General features: G+C 41.9%; 1 protein-coding gene across 17 annotated transcripts in view; it reads right to left on the bottom strand.

Moving 5' to 3' along the window:
• The window catches only part of foxp2 (forkhead box P2), a 101,569-nt gene that overhangs the window by 42,902 nt on the left and 34,886 nt on the right, over positions 1 to 23,781 (bottom strand). For 7 of the 17 annotated variants that reach the window (XM_026147617.2, XM_026147621.2, XM_026147620.2 and 4 more), the window contains one exon: positions 13,998 to 14,184. The exons of 9 other annotated variants lie outside the window; for them this stretch is intronic. In XM_026147617.2, coding sequence (XP_026003402.1) covers positions 13,998 to 14,174 — 177 coding nt within the window. In that variant the 5' untranslated portion in view covers positions 14,175 to 14,184. Of the gene's footprint in view, positions 1 to 13,997; positions 14,323 to 23,781 lie in introns of those variants that run through there. One more of the 17 variants, XM_080292120.1, reaches the window with a different exon arrangement.

Genomic DNA, 23,781 nt, shown 5'->3' on the forward strand with positions numbered 1-23,781 from the left:
TGCGACCAGAGAACAGCACAGGGTTTCCATGCAAGAACAGGCATAGCTTTGAGATTACAGAAACCCTTTTGAAGTTGAAGCTGAATTAAACTGAGCGCGAGTTTATTCAGGCGGGCCACAAAATCAAGCTCAGCTGCAGTCCTGGAAGCTCATCGTAATGCAGGAGCTGCTGAAGATCCCATCAGCTAATTCAAGTGCTATCCCCACATCAATTAATGGATCAGCTGATACTGTTTCCAGCATACAGTTGTTCCACATCTGCAAGCCACTTTGCAATCCACTTCCCTTTCATTTCAGCATGTCCGTTGTCACTGATGCCAGCTCTGCTCTGCTACTTACCACCTGTCTTTTCTTGCATGTTCATTTAGTGGCAAAGAGGGCCCAGAACAGACACAAAGAGGTTCTTTTGACCACAGAAGCTATGGCCGATAAATCAAAGCAAAGGCAACAAGGCAACAAAATTCCACAAGCAAGGGTGAGAACACTGTGAAACTTTCTCTACCACATTAATGCATTTGGTATCAATTTTAAGCCTGGTGTGTGTAAGATCACAGTACACAGATGCTGCTGATACCACCCGCCTTAAGTAACTCAGTCACAGGAGTTGAAAGGCTCTCTTCATAAAAGGTCAGGATTGATGACAGTGCCTCGGTGCATCAACCATAGCTCCAGATTCTGTTCTCTTATCACCTCCACAAAAAGCCCAAACAGAGCAAAACACACAGCTGGTTTTAGTCAACTCCGCCTGGTTGAGTGGTTGGATAGAAACTAAAAAATGATGACTTCTTTTGACTGCAGATAGCAGCATGCAGAGTTAATGGAGGTGTTTGGATCTGCAAGCTGCATTTTTAAAAAGTTATAGAAACCTATGGGTGAAATCTTAGAAAGAAAGAGTAGAGAAAAGGGGAAGAATGGAGAAAGTATGAATTTGGAAAGTATGTAGGAGTAATGAGCATTTTAATGTATGAGCCAATAAATCAACAGTCTGAAGTGAAAAAGGGACCGGGAGAGAGAAAGGGAGGGAGAGGTCCATGGAGAATCTGCTTGGGCCTCAGGACAGAGGTAAAGCTATCCAGCAGAACAATGGGCTTCTGTGTCCCACTCTGCTACCTCTATCTCAATATTTTCAGCAACTTCAGCTTCCTCTGTCTATATACAGCGATATTTAGCCGAAAATAGAAATTAGATCGGTTTGTTGTGTTACTTATGTCTAAAACTTATATTGACTGCTTGTACTGTTCATTTCCTTATCGCCTATTTGCTGCACTTTGAATTCAAGTCAAACTCCTTTCTCTCTCGCCTCCCTCCGCCTGCTCATATCACATTGTTCATTTCTTCTTCTCATCTTTTCTTTCTCCGCCCTCTCTCACCTCTTGTTTATTGATTCTCTAGATTAAGAATTCTTAGGATAGAGGATTGTAACACACAAGCATCAAATTATTTTTGGGTGTGCTTATTTGCCTTTCCCTTGCATCTATTTGGCCTGTGTCTGTAGACAATTATGCCTACCCAGCCCCAGACTCAGGTGCTAATAATGAAGGACAAATAGAATCGTATGTGTAAACTTCTCCCACTGATGAAAATTTATATTAACTTTCTACCACAGTAAACAGAGCTGCATAGCTACACCGTCCCGGGAGGATTGACGAGATGAATTTGCTCGCTCCTACCCCAGGAAGAAGGCTCGCACTGGAGCGACGAGCGCGAACGGTAGGAGGGGCGCGGGGGTGTCTAAAGCTCCATTGTGTAACCTCACGCTTATTTTTCCACCAACAAAGACAAAACGCGGGTCTGTTTTGCCCATCACAGATAAAGTGTGCGTGTTTATGGCTGAAAGTTGAAGAGTGCATATGCACCGATGTGTCTGCTGAGACACTCTGAGGCCCGTGCCAGCAATAACAAGAGAGCACAGCCTGCTGTCGCTCACTGCAACCACTAACAGTCGCTAACATCCTACCTCCTGCTGGTGTCACTGTAGATATTCTGTGCAAGTACAATGGTGTATCTGTTCTAGCAAAGGACGGCAGTAGTTTTTCTACTTTCAGGCTATAGATCTTTTTTTTTTTTACCTGAACCACAAAAGTAATCACAATAAGCATAGCTGCTCCTCGACTTTATAATTTCTTACTTTTTCCAAATCATATAGAGATAATAACTGCTTCTATCCATTGTCTCAGTGCACCTCTTCCATGCTTCATCACCATTGAAACACAATTTACCCACACAATGTACCTGCTTTCCTTGTGCTGTTTCTCAGCCGGTGGCTTGTCTTTAGTGTGACCTGTGCTGTACAACTCCATTTAGATAAGATGACAGCAGGACCATTCAGCAAAGGTCTTTATCTACTGCTGTTCCAAGGGAAGTCCTTTAGAGCCTGACAACAGCAAACCTCCACAATACACTATCACAAAGAGCAAGAAAAATAGAGACGGACACAGAGAGGAGAAACTGGGAACGTATTTGTGTGAGTTGAGCAAGACAGAGGTGTGTGTGTTTGAAAATGACACAATTTGTGTGAGGTCAAATCTTCTCTTTGCAAAAGCAAGCCTGGAATTAGCTATAGCTTTTATTCTCTGTTTCTCCCACCGCATTAACATTGCAAAACACCATGTTCATATGCTGCCATAGAAAGGTCAGGAACAAATTAGAGCTCACAGCCAATCAATAAAAAGTTGTTCCGAGTGACCCTTTTTATTTTGTGAAGAAACATTTCAATTGGTCTCTTCCAGGATGGCAATGTCTCTATACAAGGGATCACTTAGAGGTTTGGGAAGAATGAAAATAATATGAATCATATGCTATTGGCTTTGTGGTCATTACATCTCAGCACCACCACCATCAAAAACATCAAATGAGGTGAATATCATTTGGAAGAATGGAGTTCCAGAGGCTTGGTGAATCTATGCCAAGTTGCTTTGAAGCTGTTCTGGCTTTAAGATGCTTTTTCCTTTAATTTGTCACCCGTCTCTACATGGAATAGCTCTTTTTGCGCCTGATTTCATTCTCAGGTGATTATGGCTCGTCTACTGTTCACAGTTCCCGGCAAGTAGAGTTCACACAGCTGGATGAATAACTGATATGTAATGTGGCATTCAGGCCAGCCATAGTTCATTTGGAAAAGGTACTGAGCTGGGTGAAAAAAACTGGAACTATGGGAAAAAGACCCCAATTGCTTAGACCCAGTTTCTTAAAAGTAGTATGCTGATTATCCAGAACATGTTGTATATACATTATATTAAAAATAGAAGTATTCACCTTTTGCTTACTGTAGCTATTAAGGAAGCAAAAGCACACTCTTTTATATAAATAAATAAACAACCAGAGGTGATTAGTAAATAATCAGCACCCTGCAAAATGCAGACACCAGAAAGGATCAGCGTGTTGACACAAATGTGTGAGTCTGTGCACTGTACATAAGATGCGTGTGCACAAACAAAGTCCAGGAGCATAAGAGTAAATAAAAGGTTAGGTAAACCCCAGCACACCTCAGCTGGAGCATCCCTGGTAGGTAAACTGCATTTAAGTGCATTCCTCTCCCATTATACCATTGATAAAAATACCAAGTCAAAGCTCACACAAAACAATCATTAGGGAAAACAGGAAAGCTACTGAGTAGCAGTGCCCTACACCCTTCATGCCAAGGAAAACTCATTTAAATTGGGGTGATATCATTTAGAATCCTCAGTATTTGTTTGTGAGTGTGCATAAGCAACTCAAGCCTTAAGTGCATCTGTATAAGACCCCCGTCTTGGGGGCTCTGTTGTTGCAGGTCAATAGTATAAGTGTCTGTCTGTCTCATCCTGGAGAGCTCAGGTTAAGTGTCGAGTCTAAGTGTTGCTCTCTCCTGGCGTCATCGAAAGAGAGCACCCTGACCTTAGTGAATGAACTCATCTCACCCACACATACGGCAAATTTTCCAGCCAATTCAAGCAATTATTTTGCGTATAGATAGCAATCACAAAACAGCATATAAATTACTTTGCGTGTGTGGCCTTAGATAATCCGTTGCAATGATTTTTACGTACGTCTTTTTTGCCCAACCGAATTCAATCCAATTTTCCTTCCACTAAAGCAAAGGAGCACAGACTTTTAATAGCCATTTGTACACGTTTATGTGACTACTTGGTCTTGCCATTAGCCCCCTGTCTCCTCATCCAGGCTTGCTCTCCATTGAGGGCAATGTATCTTTCAGTGAATGCCTCACTTCCCCGAAAGATCAGCTCAATAAATAGCCGCTGCATCTGCCTATGGAAGGGCAATGGATCACCTTCACTCCCCCTGTTCTTTCTCTCAATCTCTTTTCTTATGTAACACCTATCTTGTCCTGCACTCCTTCTCCTCCTCTCTTTCTTTCCTCCGATCTGCATTGTACCTCGGCGGTTGCCTTGTGAATATTCCAATTACAGCAATGTGTGTTTGACCTTTAAGTGAGCAGCAGAAGATATAGTTATCTGCCTTCCACTCAGACACCCAGCGTCTATCAATCAGTAATCCACCCTCCAGCCCCCACCACCCTCACTAGAACAGGCTACTAGACTCAGCTGGGTCTGGAGAAATGTGTGTGTGTGCACCCATGTGTGTGTGTGTGAAAACTGAGAAAGAGATGGAGAGAGGGAGCTATCATGGGCACAAACTGTGACAGGGGTGAGGTAGACAAAGAGGCTTGGAAAGCTTTACTGATAAAAAAAAAATGTTAAAAAAAATGCACAAGGTTTGTGCTTGAGTACATAAATGTATACCACACAAACAGACTCACACAAGAAAGAAAGAAAGAGATGTTAAACACTTTTTTTCTTTAATCTGCCAACAGCCTGACTGGGCCTTACTTCCATAAACAAAGACTTTTCCAGCATCCTATATCACGCTTCTAAGAACAAGCAAGCGTGAGCAGAATCATACTTCTTTAGTTTCATTCTTGTGCCCACCCTTTTTCCAAAAGGCTAATCTACATCTTTCATTGAATCAAGAATGGAAATTCACAAGAAATGCTTCTTTTTCAATTTCATGCTGAAGTAGCTCAAGTTAGTGGATGTAATTTCTCCTAACAAGAAAATTTATCACTCTGTCGCACTCTTAGTCTGGTGACTATGTGAGAACAGGGCCTCCGTTTTGCTTTTCTTTTTTTCCCCCTCTCTGGGCTTTGATAAATGTGCCAAAAGCATGATCATTCCCTTCATAGCACTCCATACAAGGACAGAACAATTACAGTGGGTATTAAATAAATAAAACCTATGGCTAAAATTTGTATGAAAGATAAATGACATAATTTAAGACTTTGATAAAAACCTTACAAAATTAAGTAAGGGCTAAGCCAATGGGCGAATGGGGGTTGTTCTATACAAATGATAGAGACCTCAACTTCTGAGTCTAAATTATGCGATACTCTGTGAAAAAAAAAAAAGAAAGTTCCAGTTATTTTCTGAGGAATTTTCTCCTCACACATTTAAAACCTGTGCCAACAAAGAAGTATTTCCTTGCTGTGACAGAAATTCTGGCGAGGACTAACGATGCAAGAAAAACTCCTACAAATCCATTTGAAGTTTTTGTGCAAATTAGGATTATCGGGTTCACGCTGAATTGGATGATGAAGTCCAAACAGGTGAAAAGGAATGCACAAAGAATAGTATCGCAGAAACAATACCACGCATGGCCAAGCCACCAGGCTAATGTATATTTATCATGTAAACTTCTGATAAATGCATATGCAGAAACAATCAAATCTCTGGCTTTCCATTGGAAGATTTCGCACTACAGACTCAAGCGTGAAACCAATATCAGCTTAGTGTCTACTCAAGCTTGAAGTGCTGCGCCTAGCCCACAAAGCATGTTCTGCATATGCTCATGGGCGTCATTTTTATTAGGGTGGAACAAGCAGCTTTCCACTGCTATCACTGATCAATTCGTGTGAGTTAAGTCCCCAGTGTGGGTAAATAAGCAGTGGTTAGTTCTTGATGAGGAATGGCAGGCTGTCTGAGCATGAACACAGGCTGGAGAAAGGTGGGCCTGTCTATCTCTACTGAAATGGATTCCCAGCGTGACTTCTATTATTAACCTCTGTACATCTTATTCTCTGTTTTTACCCCAAAATTATGCATTTTAAGTAGCGTCTTCTGACTGACTTTATAATTGTTACATTTGTCTTAATGTAGAAATACAGCAAGCCTGGCATTATTATTAATAAGTTGTAAATGATACAGATAGCACTCCACCTTGACTGCAAAAGTGAGGACCTGACCTTGGCTGAAAAACTTTCAAAAGCCACCAGCTTCAGCTCTAAAGCCTGCAGTGAAGAGAGCCAAAGCCAGCGCTAAGTGACATGTCAGTTTGCCTGTTTGGAGCTTTCAAATTCCCCACGGCCTGAGCTTATTTACTACATTTGTATGAAAAGCTGTGAAGAGGAGAGGGCTGAGAGCCCAGCTGGCTCTCTTACATATGTATACAGTGTTTGGAGGCAATGTGTAAAGACCATCTCCCCCTCCCCTTGTAGAGTGTAGTGTTACAACTACAAACAACTTGGGAGAAGGATAGAGCCATTTATATATTCAAAAATGGGTCAGGGATGGAGGTAATCGGAGCAGCAGGGAGTGTTAACAAGTGCAACAACAAAAAGAAAAAGGAGAAAAAACTGATGATACCTGGAATCTGCACAGATTGGGGCGCTTTAGAGAACGAGAGCACCGGTGACATTAAAGATGTTGCTTCTTCTTCCTAGTCATCTTCTTAACCAGATTTGAAGTCATTTTAATATTAGTTAGAGGAAGGGAGGGGGTGATACACAACAAACCATCGGGCATGCGTTTCAGAGTCTGATTTGTTACTATTCATGACTAAAGCAGAGAGGAACTGTAATACTAGACATGCTTGTTAAATTCACAACACTCCAAAGCTGCCTTCTAGCAAATCCTGTCTTTTGGTTGTCAGCTTAAGACACCCCAGCATATGCATATGTAGGATTTTTAAGCTCTGTTAAATGGATAGCGGTGTCGTGGCCTATCAAATGACTATAAGCCACTTGCCTTTTTTGGGGGGGGGGGGGGGGGGGGGGGGGGGGACCATTTCCAGAAAATGCAGTCAGCAATGCGATACGTCGTATGCATCGGAAAGCACCCCCCTGACACACATGCACACACACACATGCACGTGTTTTCTTCATCCTCCTCTTAACTCCACATTAGAAGAAAACAGAGGCATTTAAATGTATGTATTCAGGCTGTGTGTGACACTAACACTCCACCCCACCATATTAATGACTGGTACGCAGTTTAAGCCGACGACAGGGGAGTGGCAATAAACAATGACAGAATGCTCGTTTTCGATTGTGAGGCCGCGAAAGATGATACACTATTCAACACCGAGCCAGTTTGCAAATAAATTATTGTGAAGGGTATTGAGCTGAAAGAATTGCTCAGTCCCCTCAGAGTATGCCACAGTGTGTGTGTGTGTGTGTGTGTACGTGTGGCTGTTTATGTGTTTGTGTCTGCGTGAGTGGACTTATAGATCCAGTGCCATTTATTTCCCTGAGTTGGACCAGGGCAGTTAGGGAGGCGTAAAAGGAAATGAGTTGTGAAGTGGCCATTGATCCTGGCCTGCACGAGGTTAGCTAGAGACTGGAGGACTATTGGCCACAGTGTGTGCTGCTGAATGACTGCCTCTTATTTACACGGAGGAGGTTAACGCTGGCTTAGTCATTTATCACTGAGCTACTGCACTATATAAGAAAAAAAGAAAAGAGAAAAAAGTGTGTCAGGTCAAACATAAGGCCTAACCTAAGCTGAATGAACTAGATTCCATTTAATGTATTCCTATATAATTGCATGGTAATGTCTTTTCTTTCTTTTTATATTTCAGTTAGTCAAAAGAATATCATTATTTACGACTGTAGTAATTTGGATTAAGAGAACTGGGTTTATTCAGGGCAATCTGCATACATGCAAACCATAAAGTGCACAGAATGCAGCATGGAAGAAGGAATTATTGTGGAAGTCGGTTGTAAAGTGGGTTGCATCAACTTAACTTAATTGTGGGATCTGTCAGTTGGATGACTTGAAAGGTATCATCTGAGCCATCATTTGATTCGAACCAGCGCTGAAATCAGTTGATCTGACATGAATGCTGCAGAGCTCAAACTAACTCTTTTCTTGATTCTTTTTTTTTTAGCAGAAAATAAACAGTTACACTAAAGTCAACTTTTAGTGGTGAACCATATAAACGCAAGCCTGCACGTGCACACACAGAGCAGGATCTGTTTTCTTCTTCTTGTGCCACCTTTAACCCGTATACTCATCTGACCTTACTGCAACTGCTTGAGGATAAGATGCCCGTAAGTGTTTATTTCCAGCAGATTTCCACTATCTCTCTTCATCCTCGCCTCTCAATTCCTCCATCGCTTGCTTTCCCTGCTCTCTTACTGTCCCTTTCTCCTCGTCTCTCTTTCAAGCTTTGCAGCTTGACATTTCGCCATGCTCTCAAGGGACACCCGCACGAAATGGAGTTACTGGGAGAGCGCCACTGTAAATTCCAGAAGGCCACATGTAATGTGTCTTAAACATAGATGGACAGGCCAGGTTTCTGCGAGCTGAAGAATAAGAAGGAGGGGGGGAAAAGGCAGAGAACGGGAGACAGAGGGAGAGTTGGAGGAAGAGGTGGTGTCTAGATAGATAATAGAATAATACTGTGTTTTGTCTGGGGAAGCGTGAGCAAACAGCAGCTATGCTGTCATTCACATCCTATATCTTTAGTGTCATCGCAAAGGGGGAAACTACAGGCCTATATGTCACAGGCCTGTATGTACTATTCTGTGGGGACTGTCTGCTGATAGCCAGGCTTGAAATAAAAAGAAGGATGACTTTCATTGTAAATAAGTCAGACACAAGGATTGCCAGAGAAGAACTGCCTTTTCGCTGAAAGGGGAAATAATTTTACAAAGACATATAGTACATGCTGCTTTCCTAATGCTTCTCCTGCCTTTACAGAAAAACCTTATCTTCACACAGACGATGATGGTTAACAAAAGGCTCCTTTATGAAATCGTTCATATTTCAGTGGAGGTCTTTCTCCTGTCCTGAGAGGTGATTGATGCATCAGGCCAGGGCCAGTGTCTTATTTACACAGTTGAGTGGGGCAATCTCAGGCCTGAAAGATAAACCTAATGAGCTTCTTTGTGTAAGGGTGCAAATGAGAGACACCATCCTCCCCTCCCTCCTTCCCTATTCCATCCAAAGGGACAGTCTGGGTGATTAGGCCTTTAAATTATGCTCAAGGGCAAAGCCCAGATTTGCATCTTAGGTATGTGCGTGTTTGTCTGTGTGTGTGTGTGTGTGTGTGTGTGTGTGTGTGTGTGTGTGTGTGTGTGTGTGTGTGTCTCTTGCTTCTCAAATACAGTACAAGGAGACAGACAGAGAGGCAGGTGAAGGGCATAGAGAGAAAGATGCTCGAGGCTTGTTTATGGGAAGGGATGGTAGGGGAAGACTGTGTGTCAGTACCCAGTTTATACTAAACAACAAACTTGAGTTGTTATAAGAGGAAGATGAGCTCATATGTCTGTCAAATAAGAGCGTGCACACCTACACACACACACACACACACACACACACACACACACACACACACACACACACACACACACATTGTCATTTTGTCCTTTGTCTGTGGGGTAACTTTCTCCCTAATGACTTTCATTTTGGGGAGAATTTAATTTGCCCCTAAACCCTAAATACTACCCATCACTTGCTGTCAGATTTCTCATCCCTTCCATTTCCTCCAGCTAAACAGCTAGGAAGGCAGGTTAATTGCTGTCACTCTCAAGTTGGACCACTGCCTAGCTCTTGTGTAGCGACAGGGGTAGCCTAGAAGTAAGATGGCACCTTGGCGCACTTATTGTAATTTATGTCAAAATGCTGCACTCATTTAAATGGGGTTGGATAGTTTGCATTTTGCTGCATCATGTGCCTCAGGAAAACGGTAAAACGCATACCTAACCAGTTTACCAACATGTAGAACTCTGCCTCTGTCAGCCGTAAGTGGCACCTTTTGCACAAAATAAATATTTGGCCAGCAAGCATGCAAGCAGAAAGCACATTGCATGCAAAAAAGAAAATATAATTAATTTAAAAAAAATCACAGGAGCAGGTTTATGAAAATACAAAAATATGAAGCCAGCATTTTCTAATTATACTGGATTTTAATGAGTGAAGTCTTTAGACTAGTAGCAGATCGCAGTGGTTGTTCATACAGCTGTCTTTGGTTACAGTGGCTGACCCAACCATAATACATTAGCCTTCCGTGCCTCCATCTTGCTCTGAATATCAATATATTTCCTACTGTAGGAACTCAGCCCATTTAAAGGAGGGCAGCAGTTCTGAGCATTGGCTCATCAATCCCACTGATAACCCTGGCAGGATTAAGTCTACAGAACACTGTAATCAACTAACAGGCTCATTATAGGGCATTATGTTACAGACCCAAAGATCGATGCATGACTTCCATGTACATACTTGGCAGCATATACTATTAAAACATAAAGCTAACTCCGGTCAATGACAAATAGATTGCTACTATGAGCTCAGCACATTTTTTTTTTGCTCTACAAGAGAGCTTTTATAGTGATCATTTTGCATAGCAATTAGAGCTGTGTAACATTCATCATTTGCTCTGATACATATCTGCAGCTGGCAAATTGCAATCAGATACAGTGGGTATCTAATCTGTGATCTCAAATCAAATTAGGTCTATTTAGACAACCTTGGGAACGGGGTGATGAAACCCTGACAGAAATTAAGGACTGGAAATTTAATTGTGACAATGGTTATTATTCAGATAGCTGGATAACGAAATGTGTGGCTTTTACACTGAACACAATGACCTGCATAAAAACGAAAGACATTCAAATTTGTAAAAGATATTCACTTTATCTTAAATGAAATAATAGTGGATTATTATTAAAGGAAAATCTCAACTTTTGAAATCTGGATGTGGAAAAACTGTGTGCATTACTTCATCTTGATCTTACAGACTTTGGCCGAATCTAAGGTGTCGAGACCTGAAGATGCTGCTTTTCTAATTATAGCTGCAGGTGGTATTTTGGAGCTGCTAGGTAATGGCAGAACCCATAGGGACAGTGGAGAATTCATCAGTGCTTATTATTAATCATCCCCCCAGCAGCGTGATGAGAGGCTGCAGCTTCTATACCCACTGGACCACTCAATGTCATTCCAAATGTGGGTGGAAAATTACATTCAACTGCATTCCTTCAAAATGGACTCGGAGCAAACGTGGATAGAAATTTTTTTAAGCTGCATTGAAGTGTAAAAAAAGTGCAAGCATATATGGATGCATGTGTATATGGCCACACAGGGTCCATGCTGCATATACGCCTGTCAATATCACATCCGTCACACAAAAGCAGCAGTGCTCAGTGCTAACAGATGTATATATAAAATATATTTTTTTTTAAATCTAACCTCATCCTTTTGTTGAACTGTGCTTGCAGTGTGAGCACACCACAGGAAGTGTGTGAAGTTAACAGCACAGGGCCCCTGTTTTAAAAAGCCTCCAGAGACCTGTTAGCCGGACTGCTCATTTCAATGTGTCTCTCTCTGGGTTGGGAGAAGGCTCGGGCTGGCCTCTTTACGAGGCGCATACTGTCATACCCCCCCACCCAACCCCAACCGCACACCATCACAGCTCTCAGCCGTATGTCCATCTCACAGACTTAACTAGACACCTTATGCTTACATTGCTTTTTTTCCACCTCTCAGTGCTGTGGCCTTTTTAAAATTTTTAACGGCACTTTTTTTCATTTTCACTGACAGACACACTTTTATCCATTCTTTTCAATTACATTTTGAGTACACAGTCTAATATCTCTAAATCTACTGCTCAGATTGCAATTTTAATAAAATAAAACATATAACATGAAATGTAAAGCAATTCAAAGTTTTCTCAGGGATCACCTTTATCTTAGGATTTCTCTCCTGATGGGAATGGTCTCTTCCATAATGACTGTGCTCTGTTTCAAAGGACACTAGGACTCACTGTGTGGTTTGAGTATGAATCTGATGTGAATCACATGCTACGGCCTTCAAACCCACTCGATCTCAACCCGATTAAACACCTCTGAGAGATGACATGTCAGACAGTGCTCTTCACCACCATCATCAAAACACAGAAAAGGGAATATCTTTTTAAAAGAACGGTGTTCCATCACTCCAGTAGAGTTTCAGAAACTTGAAGAATCTGCGTCAAGGTGCCTTAGAGGTGTTCTGGTCACACATGGGCGCTCAACACCTTACTAGGGCACTGTGGTGGTTTTTCCATTAATTTGTCAAGAAAAAGAAGAGAGAATTACCGAAATCTACCCAACATCTTCAAATGCACGAGTGATGCCTGAGAGAAAGAGAGGTCTGACCCCAATCATACGTGTGTGTGTAGGAAGAGTGGCAGAGTGGTGATAAAGCAGGAGGATGAGGCCACAGTGCTATAATGCAGCTGAAGCCACCAGCAGGGGTGAATAGGGTTGTGGAGAATGGGTGTTTGGATGGTATGGGGCTTATGGGGAACAGAAGAGGTGATGGTGGACTTGGGGGGGGGGGGGGGGGGGGGGCGTGCTCCAGGACAAGCTTCATTTTGCTACACTGAATAGCCCGTATACACACATGCAGAAACTCATCGACACGTATTGTTCCGCCCTCGCCAAATTGACCACAGGGCTTCAGTTGCCACCAAAAGAAAGAAGAAAAGAAAAATTCACATAAATACAAATACACACTCGCATGAAAATTTCACCATTAGCCCAAAGGACAGCACGCATCATTACAAAACCCGCGGTGTTGTCCTCCATCTACCCCAAAGCATGGCCCTCTGACCTAATCTCCCACTGCTCTTTTGGCAAACTGTCAAAGCCATCATTCACCGTGAAAAGACACGAGAGACACTTGACTCCTTTACTCTGCTGGCGACTGACTTTCACAACTCCTGCCCCCCAACCGCTCCACCACCCTCCCCCCGCACCCTGCAGTTAATTCACCCTCAACTTGCTGTGACTGAGATGAATAGCAGCGGTACAATGAAACATGTGTTGGCAGGGAGGGAAAAAAAAGCAGGCATCAAATATTCGTGATCAGCGGTGCCTCTAAGAAGCGCCATTTAATAAAATCGATACAATAAATAACTAAACTATGGAAAAACTATAAAAAGTACATCTAAAGTATTTGCTAGTTGAAGGGAAGTGAAGATCGGAGACTGCAAGCTATAAATCAAAAGCGTCCCGGTCAAAGGTTTCTCTCCTGCTGGTGGGTCTGTGGTTAGAATGTCTGCATCTGTGTGAGAGCCTCCAACTAGTGGCGAGTTAGGAGGCCCTCTGGTGGATACAGCGCAGCCATGACATACACACCCATGCATATGCGCGCAGATACACACTCTCCCTGTCCAAACTGGTCCGTTTGATGCTCCAACACGCTCTCTCTTTCTCTGTCCTCTCTCCCTCTGTCATGCACTTTTTCTCTGTCTCACACACACGCACTACATTTCTCACATGGCCTCACAGGGCAGCAACAACCCCCAATATATTCCCAAATTCAAATGCTAGTGGAAAAAAACTAAGCAAAACATGAAATAAAAAAATAACAGCTGAATTTCTAAACTAAAACAGTAGCAGCAAAACACTCTGAGCATCATCTGGAGGCAGCAGCTTCAAGCAGAGCACGCTGTCAGCACAACAAACTGCCGAGAACATTTACCAACAACCTAAACAGCCTCTTATATAAACAATGTGTTTTCCACATGCCTAAAAAACAACAATGCCACACACACACACATACACAAAACAACATAATTCATTGTGCCTCCTGCCTATGTAGAACACCCCAGCGCTGCCTGAGAAGAGAGCACAGCAGAGCGGAGAGGTAGAGCGAGGGGGAAACGGAGTGTGTGAGGGAGAGAGAGCGGCAGAGAGAGAGAGAGAGAGTAAGAGAGACGAGACGGGGAGAAACACAACTTACCTGCTGTTGTTGCAGATGCAGCAGCTCGACTGTGCTTACTTCGCTGCTTGTGTCACCAGCGCTTGATCTCCCATCTCTACTGCCAGCCTCTAATTGGCTGCTGCTTAGGGTGCTCATTCCATTTTGACTCATTGAACTGTTGCTTATTGTCTCTGTGGCCGACTCCTGCATCATCATGATTTAAAACCTAGAAGTGATTAAGAGGCACCGGTTAGGGCTCTTCTTGTTACAATTCCCCCCTTTTTTTCCCTCCTATTTTTTTTTTTTTTTACGCTTCCATTATCAAGCCCTCAGTCCCCCTCTGCAAATTAAAGCATTTAAAGAAGAGGGAGGGGGGGAAAGGAGAAAGGGGGGATGCAGGAGGAGCAATTATGCATTCATTGTGTAAATGAAGCAATACAAAGAGATGCATGTCCTGGTGCTTTCTGAAATGGGAAGAATATCTAAATGTGGTTTTAAAGCCACTAAAATTTGGCTGTAAATCAGAGCACCTGCATTGCTTTATTAGTATTTGCATTATTAAAAACACATAATACACTGGTAGGAATTAAAGGCAAAATATATATATATAAATAAATAAAATATGGGATTCTTAAATAACATGTGCTTAATTCTTAATATCTCCATTGCACTTTGAGGACGGCCAGGCACCACGGACAGAAAATACAGAAGCGAGGGCACTCTTAAAATATTTGCCGTCTGGAAGCTGTCCGATTTTTCGTGTGTTTCGCATCTGAATGAAGTTGCCTAATGACGCAAGGCTAATCATGCAAAATTAAAATTTGGTGGCGGGGAAGAGGAGGAGGAGGTGGAGGAGGCGGCACCAAATCACATGGTGCAGGGCTGGTGATGAACACCATAATGGGTTTGTCATCCTTGCTGTGGCTAAAGAAAATCTGCCTCGCAGGCTTCCATAGAGAAAGAACGCTCATAATTCATTTTATTGGCTTGAATCATGTTTTTCTCCACTCTCTTCTTTAATCAAACCTTATACATTCATTTATTTTACCACATTTAAAAAATAAATATCCCTGGTGTGGATGAGAGGCAATCAAAGTTTCTGCTGGCAGATTTACAAGTCAAAACCACATTTTAAAAAGTGTAAATAAATATAGGAAATTGAATTAATTCTGTCAGCATCTATTAGATATGGAAAAACTTGGGTAAAAATTGAGAAGAAGAAAAAAGGGATGAAGAAAGGATTCTATCATGAATATCACTAATGATTGTGCTAAAAACAGCATAAATTATGCATATTACCTCCTCTCTTTCCAGTAATAAATGTTTTATCATTATCCTCTGCATTTAATGCTCTGTACCTTCGCTGGGGCAGAGAAGAGCAGCGCCAACATCAGTTCTCACAATAAATAAAAGACAACTTAAGCACTCCGCAATCACAAATTGTGTCCAGGAGAAAGAAATTCTGAAATGCTGAAAATTAAAATGGGGAAAAAATAATGTGAGACAATTAATTTTTAAAAATATACCCCTTTTTAATAAAAAAAATAATATAGTGACTCTCTTATGGAGGAACCTTGCTTTAAAAAGCTGTCAATATTTCCAGTCCTATTACTACTTTTTACATTTTAAAACAAATATTTTTACAGCTTCTTTTTCTCCACCACCACCACCACGACTGAATCCATATATATGCAACCAGAGAGGGACAAACAATGATAATGATTGTGTGTGAATGCGCTTTTTTTGTGTGCATTTGTGCCCAGCCCACATGGGTACCGTGTGTATTCTTTGGCCTGTAAATACCATTTTAATAGAAGTGTGTACACGTCCCTTCACTGTGTTTGTGTGTGTGTGTGCATGTGTGAGTGTTTGACGAGGGGCAGATACAGGACAGGCCTTAAAGGATGTCCACAGCCAGGATAAACAGGATCTAGGCAGGGAGAACAAACAGGGCTGAGCTATTACACAGAGCAGGGCGACAGCTGCCCGGGACACAAGTAAATAGGGAAGAGGCCAGGACAAGGCGTGCTTGTGAACAAACAGGCCCCTGTTTAACACCGCAGCGCTCACTACTGATGGAGAGAGACGCAGTAAAAGAAGGCAGAGATAGACAGAAAGGGTGGGGGATGACGAAGAAAGGCAGAGGAGAAGAATGAAAGTGAAGGAGTGCGAGAGGAAGAGAGGGTGTGGGATGGAGAGAGGGAGGAAGGTGGTGATGTTTTCAGGGGGGAGGTAGAGAGAGAGAGAGAGAGAGAGACTGGCACAATGTGACATCCAATCCGGTGATGAATCTCAGCATAAGAAACTCAAGGCTGCAGCCGAGATCAGCCGGCTAATAAGTATTCAAATTAGGCATAAATTTTACATGCCCAATGTTTAAAATATTCAGAGAAAGACTGTCTGATTGCCTTTACTATGATTTTATGAACATTCTAATGGAGCTTGGATCTCTCTTTTTTTTTTTTCCTGCTTTCTTTCTTGGACCGGCGACGGATGTTCGGAAAACCTGAAGATATAAGAGACGAGGAAATGAGGATTTTTAATAACATCTGAATGCAACGCAAACTATGGTGGAAATCCAAGGAAAATTGCTACTTTGATATTAACAAATCAATGTGATTTTACTCTTTTTTTAAAAGAAAAATCTGAGCTCACATCAGATTACTATTTATAAAAAGTTAAAGTCAAATAAAGAAAAAAGGGTTAAAAAAAACTGTTAGAAAAATCTGAATCTGAATACATAAATAATAAGATGGCCAGCTTAATCTCAACGCTATAATCTTCCTCACCTCCTCCAAAATAAAATCTGCAACATAATGATAATGCAGATATATGCAAAGTATATTCGCAGAGATCAGATGGTGCTTTAACCTTAATGACAGCAGTGAGATAAATTAATTAGCCATCTAAAGGCGGCATTCAAATCTGCCAATTAGAATGTCAATTAGAAACACAGCCAGGCTGCAATGACGAGCGGGCAACCAAGCTGTGGATCTGACTGTGGGGGTGATGGAACTGTCACAGATAGACACACACACACACATACACGCGTGTGTGCGCACAAACACATGCACAATACTCGAGAGTGACAATGCTCTGCACCTGGGGGCGTGACTGTATGAAGCATGCATGTAAGACTGCGTCTGTATATGTGCATGAGCCCACCACGGTGCCCTCTCCCTGAGGGGTACCAGCCCTGACCCCAGCTCAGCCTGTCCTGAACCAACTGGGTTGGAAGGAACCACGCCACCTCCAGCTACAATATCCGCCAAGGCCGTCGTTCCAATGTGGCTGCTTTATTGCTGCATGAGTGAGGCTTGCCGGCTGCCGGCTTGCCTGCACGTGTGTTTGACATCCATAAATTGGTGTCCTGCATTTCAACACACCCGCTATTTGATGCCATTTCCTCAAGCCATAATCTTCCAATGAGGGAGAACCTAGACCACTTATTATCATGATCGGAAGCAAAGAGGAAGCCTGTTATTACCTGGTAATATGCTGGTAATTCTGCAGACGTATAGCTTTGGGAAGGAAGATGACAGTGATACTCGGCGTTTGGGTTATAGGAGATGAAGATAGCTTTGAGCACTCTAAATTTACTGTCGCTGAAGGCACCAACATTTCTATTAGGATAGAGGTTCAACAGAAAGAAAAGACACTTCATTTTGCAAAGCTTCAGAGCAACTCCAGCTTTTGTCTCATTTCGTGTGCAACTCTACAATCACTCGATTGCTTGCTTCCTCTTCAGTTATAGCAAATATTTACTGTTGAATCTTGCATCGTCAGGAATCTGAGAAAGTGTCCCGACGGGGCGTTTGGCCCAGAAATCTGGAGAAATTCTCCGATTTCTTTGGAGAAGTGACACAACAAAGGTGTAAGGAAAATTGAGCCTTTCATTGCCTTAGTCGCACACACACACACTCCCAGTTCTGCACATACACGACAAAACACACACCTATCATTAAAGGGGAAAGAAGCAGCCCTCCATCTTTGTTTGCGAGCTCTAAAAGCCCTTAATGTAGCCTCATTACCTGGCCTGTCTCCCGCTCTATCATGTGCAGTAAACACACACTATGACACTGGCAATCCATCTAGTGGGAATACACAGCTGTCTCCAATGCTCCAACACAGTCTGGGGAACACTGAGGAATTTTTGTTCAGAGTCCCTGGGCTATCCATTCTCAGCATGAGGATGTTCTCCACTGTGTCTATCTAAAACACAGATCCATTTTCACATTCTACATGCATGAGTTGCAAAAAATATTTTCATTAGGATGACACAAAAGAAAGGGCGGAGGAAAAAAAAGTGACCGGTAAATCTGTGATCCCAGACGTCCGTTCATTATCGGTTCACATTTCAGGTGGTTGGATGGAATTCTTTTGGTGTGTGAGTTCAGAATGAAAAAAAATATATATCTAATAATAATAGAAATTACATTTCACAGTCTGCTGACTCCTCACAGCTCTCTGATCAAGTCTAGATATGGTTACCATTTAAAATAATCACAGATTCTGTGCTTGAGTGAAATTAATTCATCATTGCCATAAGTTACTATGCATACAAAATAAAGAAGTAACTAGGCAAGGGCAAGAGCTCACATATTCAATACTTCAGATTGCTTAATAAATCAAAATGCCACGTATGTGCTTGACTGAAAAAAACAATGCTAAAAAAATCACTGAATTTTAAATAATGACTGGCAAAAAGTTTAATAACTTAATCTACAAATTTTATGCCTTCAAACAATCTTTGATTGTGATCATATATCTGTTTGTACCTCAGTGTGAATTGTTGTTTTTTTTCCCTGCCAGTGAGCTGTCACAGCACGAGGGGGGACATCACAAGCAATTCATTACAACCTACAGCTTCTTGTAGCGAGTTTGGAGTTTGAGATGGAAAAACGACCACTTGGAAAGCTACATTCGACACAACCCAGTCCTCCGGATTAAGTAAGGAGAGCCAGGCTGCCGTGCCTTAGAATTAAAAGCTTCCCTTTTGGCACTAAAAGGCCACCATAAAAGAGCATTAATGACTACTTCTTATAAACCTGTGTATGGTAATGGTTTCTGCTCTCAGATAGAGGAATTTCAAAAGTGCTTCACTGGTGAATAAAGATTGCTTTGGAAAAAAAAAGGGGTGTGGGGGTGGTAGCTGAAGAAATCATATTTACAAAATCAGGAGTGGGGCCAAATGAAAAGAGATGAATATGAATAATGGACTTTGCTTTTTTCCGGATTAACATTATTCAAAGCAACGGAATCAAATGTGGTTATCTCCTGTCCAATGAGCCCCTACACTGAGAAAAACCTCAGTCATATTTCAATTCTTCATTTGAGCTGACAATAAATTGTAGTTCTGTGATAGGAGACATTCAGTCAAGAATGTTCAGAACTTAATTCTCTTCTATTTACAATAAAGAGATGAGAAAGAATAAGATAAAAGACAGACTAGTTGCCACAGTATGTAAGTGTCCCTGAATGGATGTGTGAGAGTGTGTCAGAGTGGAGAACAGAAAGTGGAAAGAAAGAAAGAAAGAAAGGGGGTGAATAAAATGACAAAGAGGACCATAGGAAAGAGTGTAAAGTGCATGTTCAATTGTACAATCTGCACAATGTCTCTTTAGATTCAAATGCAAGAGGCACTCAGGAATAGTGGGAATGATACTGCGTTAATACAAATTAGTGTTATGTGAATGCAACCAGCTCTGAAATATAATAATAGCAAAATATTCATTGTACACCAGCTATCCAGTTACTAATATAAATGGATATGAAAGGCAAGCATTGGTATTAATAAAATAAAATCCACTAGTATCTCATTAAAAATCAAGAAAAAAAATTATAAACAAAATATTTTACTATTAATAGATTTATGTGGTATAGTAATAAATGCACACGTCTTTGAAATATTAGTGCAGCACGGCTTGTCCCCTGATGGAAAAAGAGGAGGAGAGAGACTAGTCCTCTCCTGCATTTAGGCTCGACCCATATCATTTACATGTTACCTATCAGGCACCTCGTTCTGTTGAAGCTGTAGACAGCCCTGCCGCTGTGGGCGAGCGAGACAGTGACGAAAGCCCGATCAGTCGGCTCTCATTTGCATATTTGCCAATTTCATTAATTAACTCAGCCCACCTAATCAGGGCTAATTGACCTATAAAGAGGGGAGGCCTCATTGTCTCGTGCAATAATCTTTATCACGAGGAGAGGAGGTGCGCGGCGAATACAAGGCACTCCAGACCTAACTGTATTTATAGACATCGTATCTGGAAGTGTTTCACTCAGAAAATACTGTAAGTGATCAAAACTGAGCTGCTTTGACACATTGCAAGGACTGGATAAGAAAAAAAAGAAGTAAATGGACAAAATTCTTCACGTTGCTCTGGTGTTCTTGCTGAGAAAAATCAGAGGAGCTAATGACAGTTGGATGGGTCTGACTCTCCGCTCCTCTCCACAGATCCAGCGGACAGGCGCAGGGGAGCCAGCCGCGTCTGACACAGCTACAGAGACATAGCTCATTGTGACGTTTCCAGTTATTTCTGGTTGATTAGGGCCATTATGTCTCGAGCTCTGATTTATGTTGTCATTCCCTCTCAGCAGTCCTGCATCGATAGATCTTAATGAATTGGTAAATAAGGGTGAAGATTGCAGTTGACAACACCGCAACATTCCTCATTCATACCAGACAAGATTTATGTAACCAATTAGAAGCATAAAAAGGTGGGTTTGGTAAGGAGGGGGGGAAAAAAATCATCTCTTCTGAGGAAAATTACTAAAGTCTAGCCAACGACAAAACAGATAATGAGATGTCCTTAACTTTGGCTTAGTTGGACTTTCTGCACAGAAAGGTTGGGGACTCGGAAGAAAAAGAAGAAACGATTCCACTCCTCTTAGGATGAAAAAAAAGAAAAAATATATATATACAGAGACCGCTGAGTGTGTGTATGCATAGACTGCTTGACTGCACCTCTGCTTTAAAATAAAACATACCTGAGTGTCCAAATCACATCACAATAATGTCCAATCTAAAAAAATCCTGATGGAATCAACAGATTAAAAATTAAGCCAGAGCACCAACAAAGAACCACTTTGATGTGGAAATGTTAAATTCAAGAAGCCACCCCCCCCCTCCCGCCTTCACCCCCCCAACAGCCAAAACAGAGACACTGAAAATGAAAAGTAAGGCATCCATGCAGGTGTGCGCACGCAAATCAACTGTTACCTTAATGTTTAATACAATCAGCAGGGAAATTTTCATCCGCATTTTGTAAACGCCTCGTATTTCGATCGCTTAATCTCCCCAGATTGTAGTCATAGAAATCTGTTAGCAGGCAAATAAAAGGCCACTTTGTCATTAAAAAAAATAATAAAATAAAAAATAATAATCAGATAAAAGTGCTGATCATCAATAGCCGGTGACAGGCCAGGAAGACCCAAAGGGCAGCAGTGAACAGAGGTGGAAAATTAAAGCGGAGTGATACGGGAGCCGGCTCCTTTCAGCCTCTCTCCCTTCAAGCACATGCAAATGAGGCCGTGCTGCTTAACTGCATCATTTATGTGGATAATAGCGGCATCATCATTACGGGAACTCAAATTAAATTACATCACAATTAGCATAACAAAGTGATTGGTTAAACTTTCAAAACAAATAACGCAGCTCTGCTAATGAACAGTGTTAATTGGTGAGTGTGCATTCTAAATAAAACATGTAGGTAAACATGTGTTTTAGTCTAACAATTTTAAATTTCACTTCCCCACTTTTTATTTCTTTTTTGGGGAGGAATAGAAGAAAACAGAAAAAGAAGACTTAAAACTGAATACTGCCAGGGGGATTTGTAAGCTGAAATATAAAATGTGTAGCATTTAATTTTATTGCGCTAAAGAACCTATTATATGCCAGACTCTAGAGAACAATGTAAATTATCTGCCTTCAAAATGGAGTTTGGCCAATTCTCCATGTGAACTAATCACATAGCTCATTATGCATTAGGGTATTAAATTATGAAGAGGAGTCCCTTTCACATTCCTGCACAAAGCCCTATAAAATGTTAATAATATGCCCACAATAGCCCAATACCATGCCTTGCTCACCCTCATCAATATTTAAGTAAACAAATGATCCCACTCGCCTTTGATAAAGATAATTAGTGCTTCACCAATTATCAGTCTTGTGACCTCTCTCCTCTTCAAACTAAACGTCTGCTCCAAAGAGTTTGGGATTTTTTCCCCCTCCACACGCAAAGAGATGGGAGAAAAACAAATAAGTCAAACTTCAAGTAACAGCTTTGCCCTCTCAGAACACATATCTGCAGCTGATTAATATTTGATTGTTATTAGCTTATGAAAGGTTATTGAGTGGCTGTGCCCTTTTATTCGGCTTAATCATAGTGGTGCATCACTGTCCTCTTGATTTTAATGATCAATGATTAGCTTAGCAAGCGAGTAGCAACATCTGAAAAACACACATACTCACACACACACACTATCCAAATAGTACAAGAGCAGAAAATACCACAGCAAGTTCATGCACACACACACACACACACACACACACACACACACACACACACACACACGAATTCATTCAAACACACACACACACACACACACACAAAGCCAAAACCAGCACACACGTGCTCACTTGTACGCATGCACATAGACACACACACACACACAGCCATACACACTGAGCCATTCATCAACACTAATTAAGCAGCAGATTAACAGAGCCCGCAGACCAAGGCTGAACGGTTACACAGTGGGACGACCAACGGGGAAGGCAGGAGACACAGCCCGGCAATAAAATACAACCATTAAACACAGCCAAGAGCCTGAAGTCGACTATGGGTGACAGAGGATTGATGGCTGGATGAATGATGGATGGGTTGATGGATAAATAGATGGATGGACAGTCTGCCTGACTTTTTTCTTCTTCTTTTTTTTACCTGAAGGTGAGAAGTGCCAGAGAGCTTGACCGAGGAACAGAGTACTTGGCTCTGCCACCGCCGAGGGTGTCTAGCTGCAACGGCCCCAAGTCGACTGGTGTCACCGTGTGAAGAGGCAACACTATCTGTGTCATCACTTTAGCCGTGTTTATGGGGGATGGCATCATAAACAAGCCACCCCCCACCACCAACCCCCCCTACACTTCTCGCCACCCGCCACACAGCCCCCGCCCCAGTTCCCCCCTTCTCCTTTCCTCTCCTCTCGCTCTCTTGCCACCTCACCACCACTGTACCATTCATGCATACTTAAATCACACTCGCCCCATTAAAAAAAAAAAGAAAAAAAGAGGGGGAAAAAAAGAGAAAGCCCAGACGCCTCTCCTGACAATTATTCTATCATTTCCAGTTGTCACCGGGGCAATTACCGATCGGGGGGCCCTTGTGCAGGTCGGACATGCAGGCCCGAAAGAGGAGGCTTGAGTTGGGGGAGAGAAGGAAAAGAATGGGAGAGGGACAGCGGAGGGCGTGTGTATGCGTGTGTGCGCGCATGTGTGTGTGTGGAAGGAGGGAGGTGGGGGTGTGGGTGAGGGGGTGTAGTGTACAAAATGGAAATTTATGACAGAGAGACGGTGGCTTCTTTCTCTCTCCGCACTGGATATAATTAGACCATCATTTTTTTAAGTCTGAAGATAATGAAATTTTGCAATTACAGGAAAACACCACTTAATCATTTCATTCACCGGTTTAGTGGAAATGAGCAATACCGCAATTACTAGGTAAAGCTCTGCTTTTGATGCATTTTTAGAAAATAAATCTGAGATAAGTTTTTTTTATTTATCTCAGCTACTTCCAAAAAGTAGCAATAAAGCATGTGCATC

Source organism: Astatotilapia calliptera, chromosome 17 (assembly GCF_964374335.1).
Source record: "Astatotilapia calliptera chromosome 17, fAstCal68.1, whole genome shotgun sequence".
Lineage (NCBI taxonomy): Eukaryota > Metazoa > Chordata > Actinopteri > Cichliformes > Cichlidae > Astatotilapia > Astatotilapia calliptera.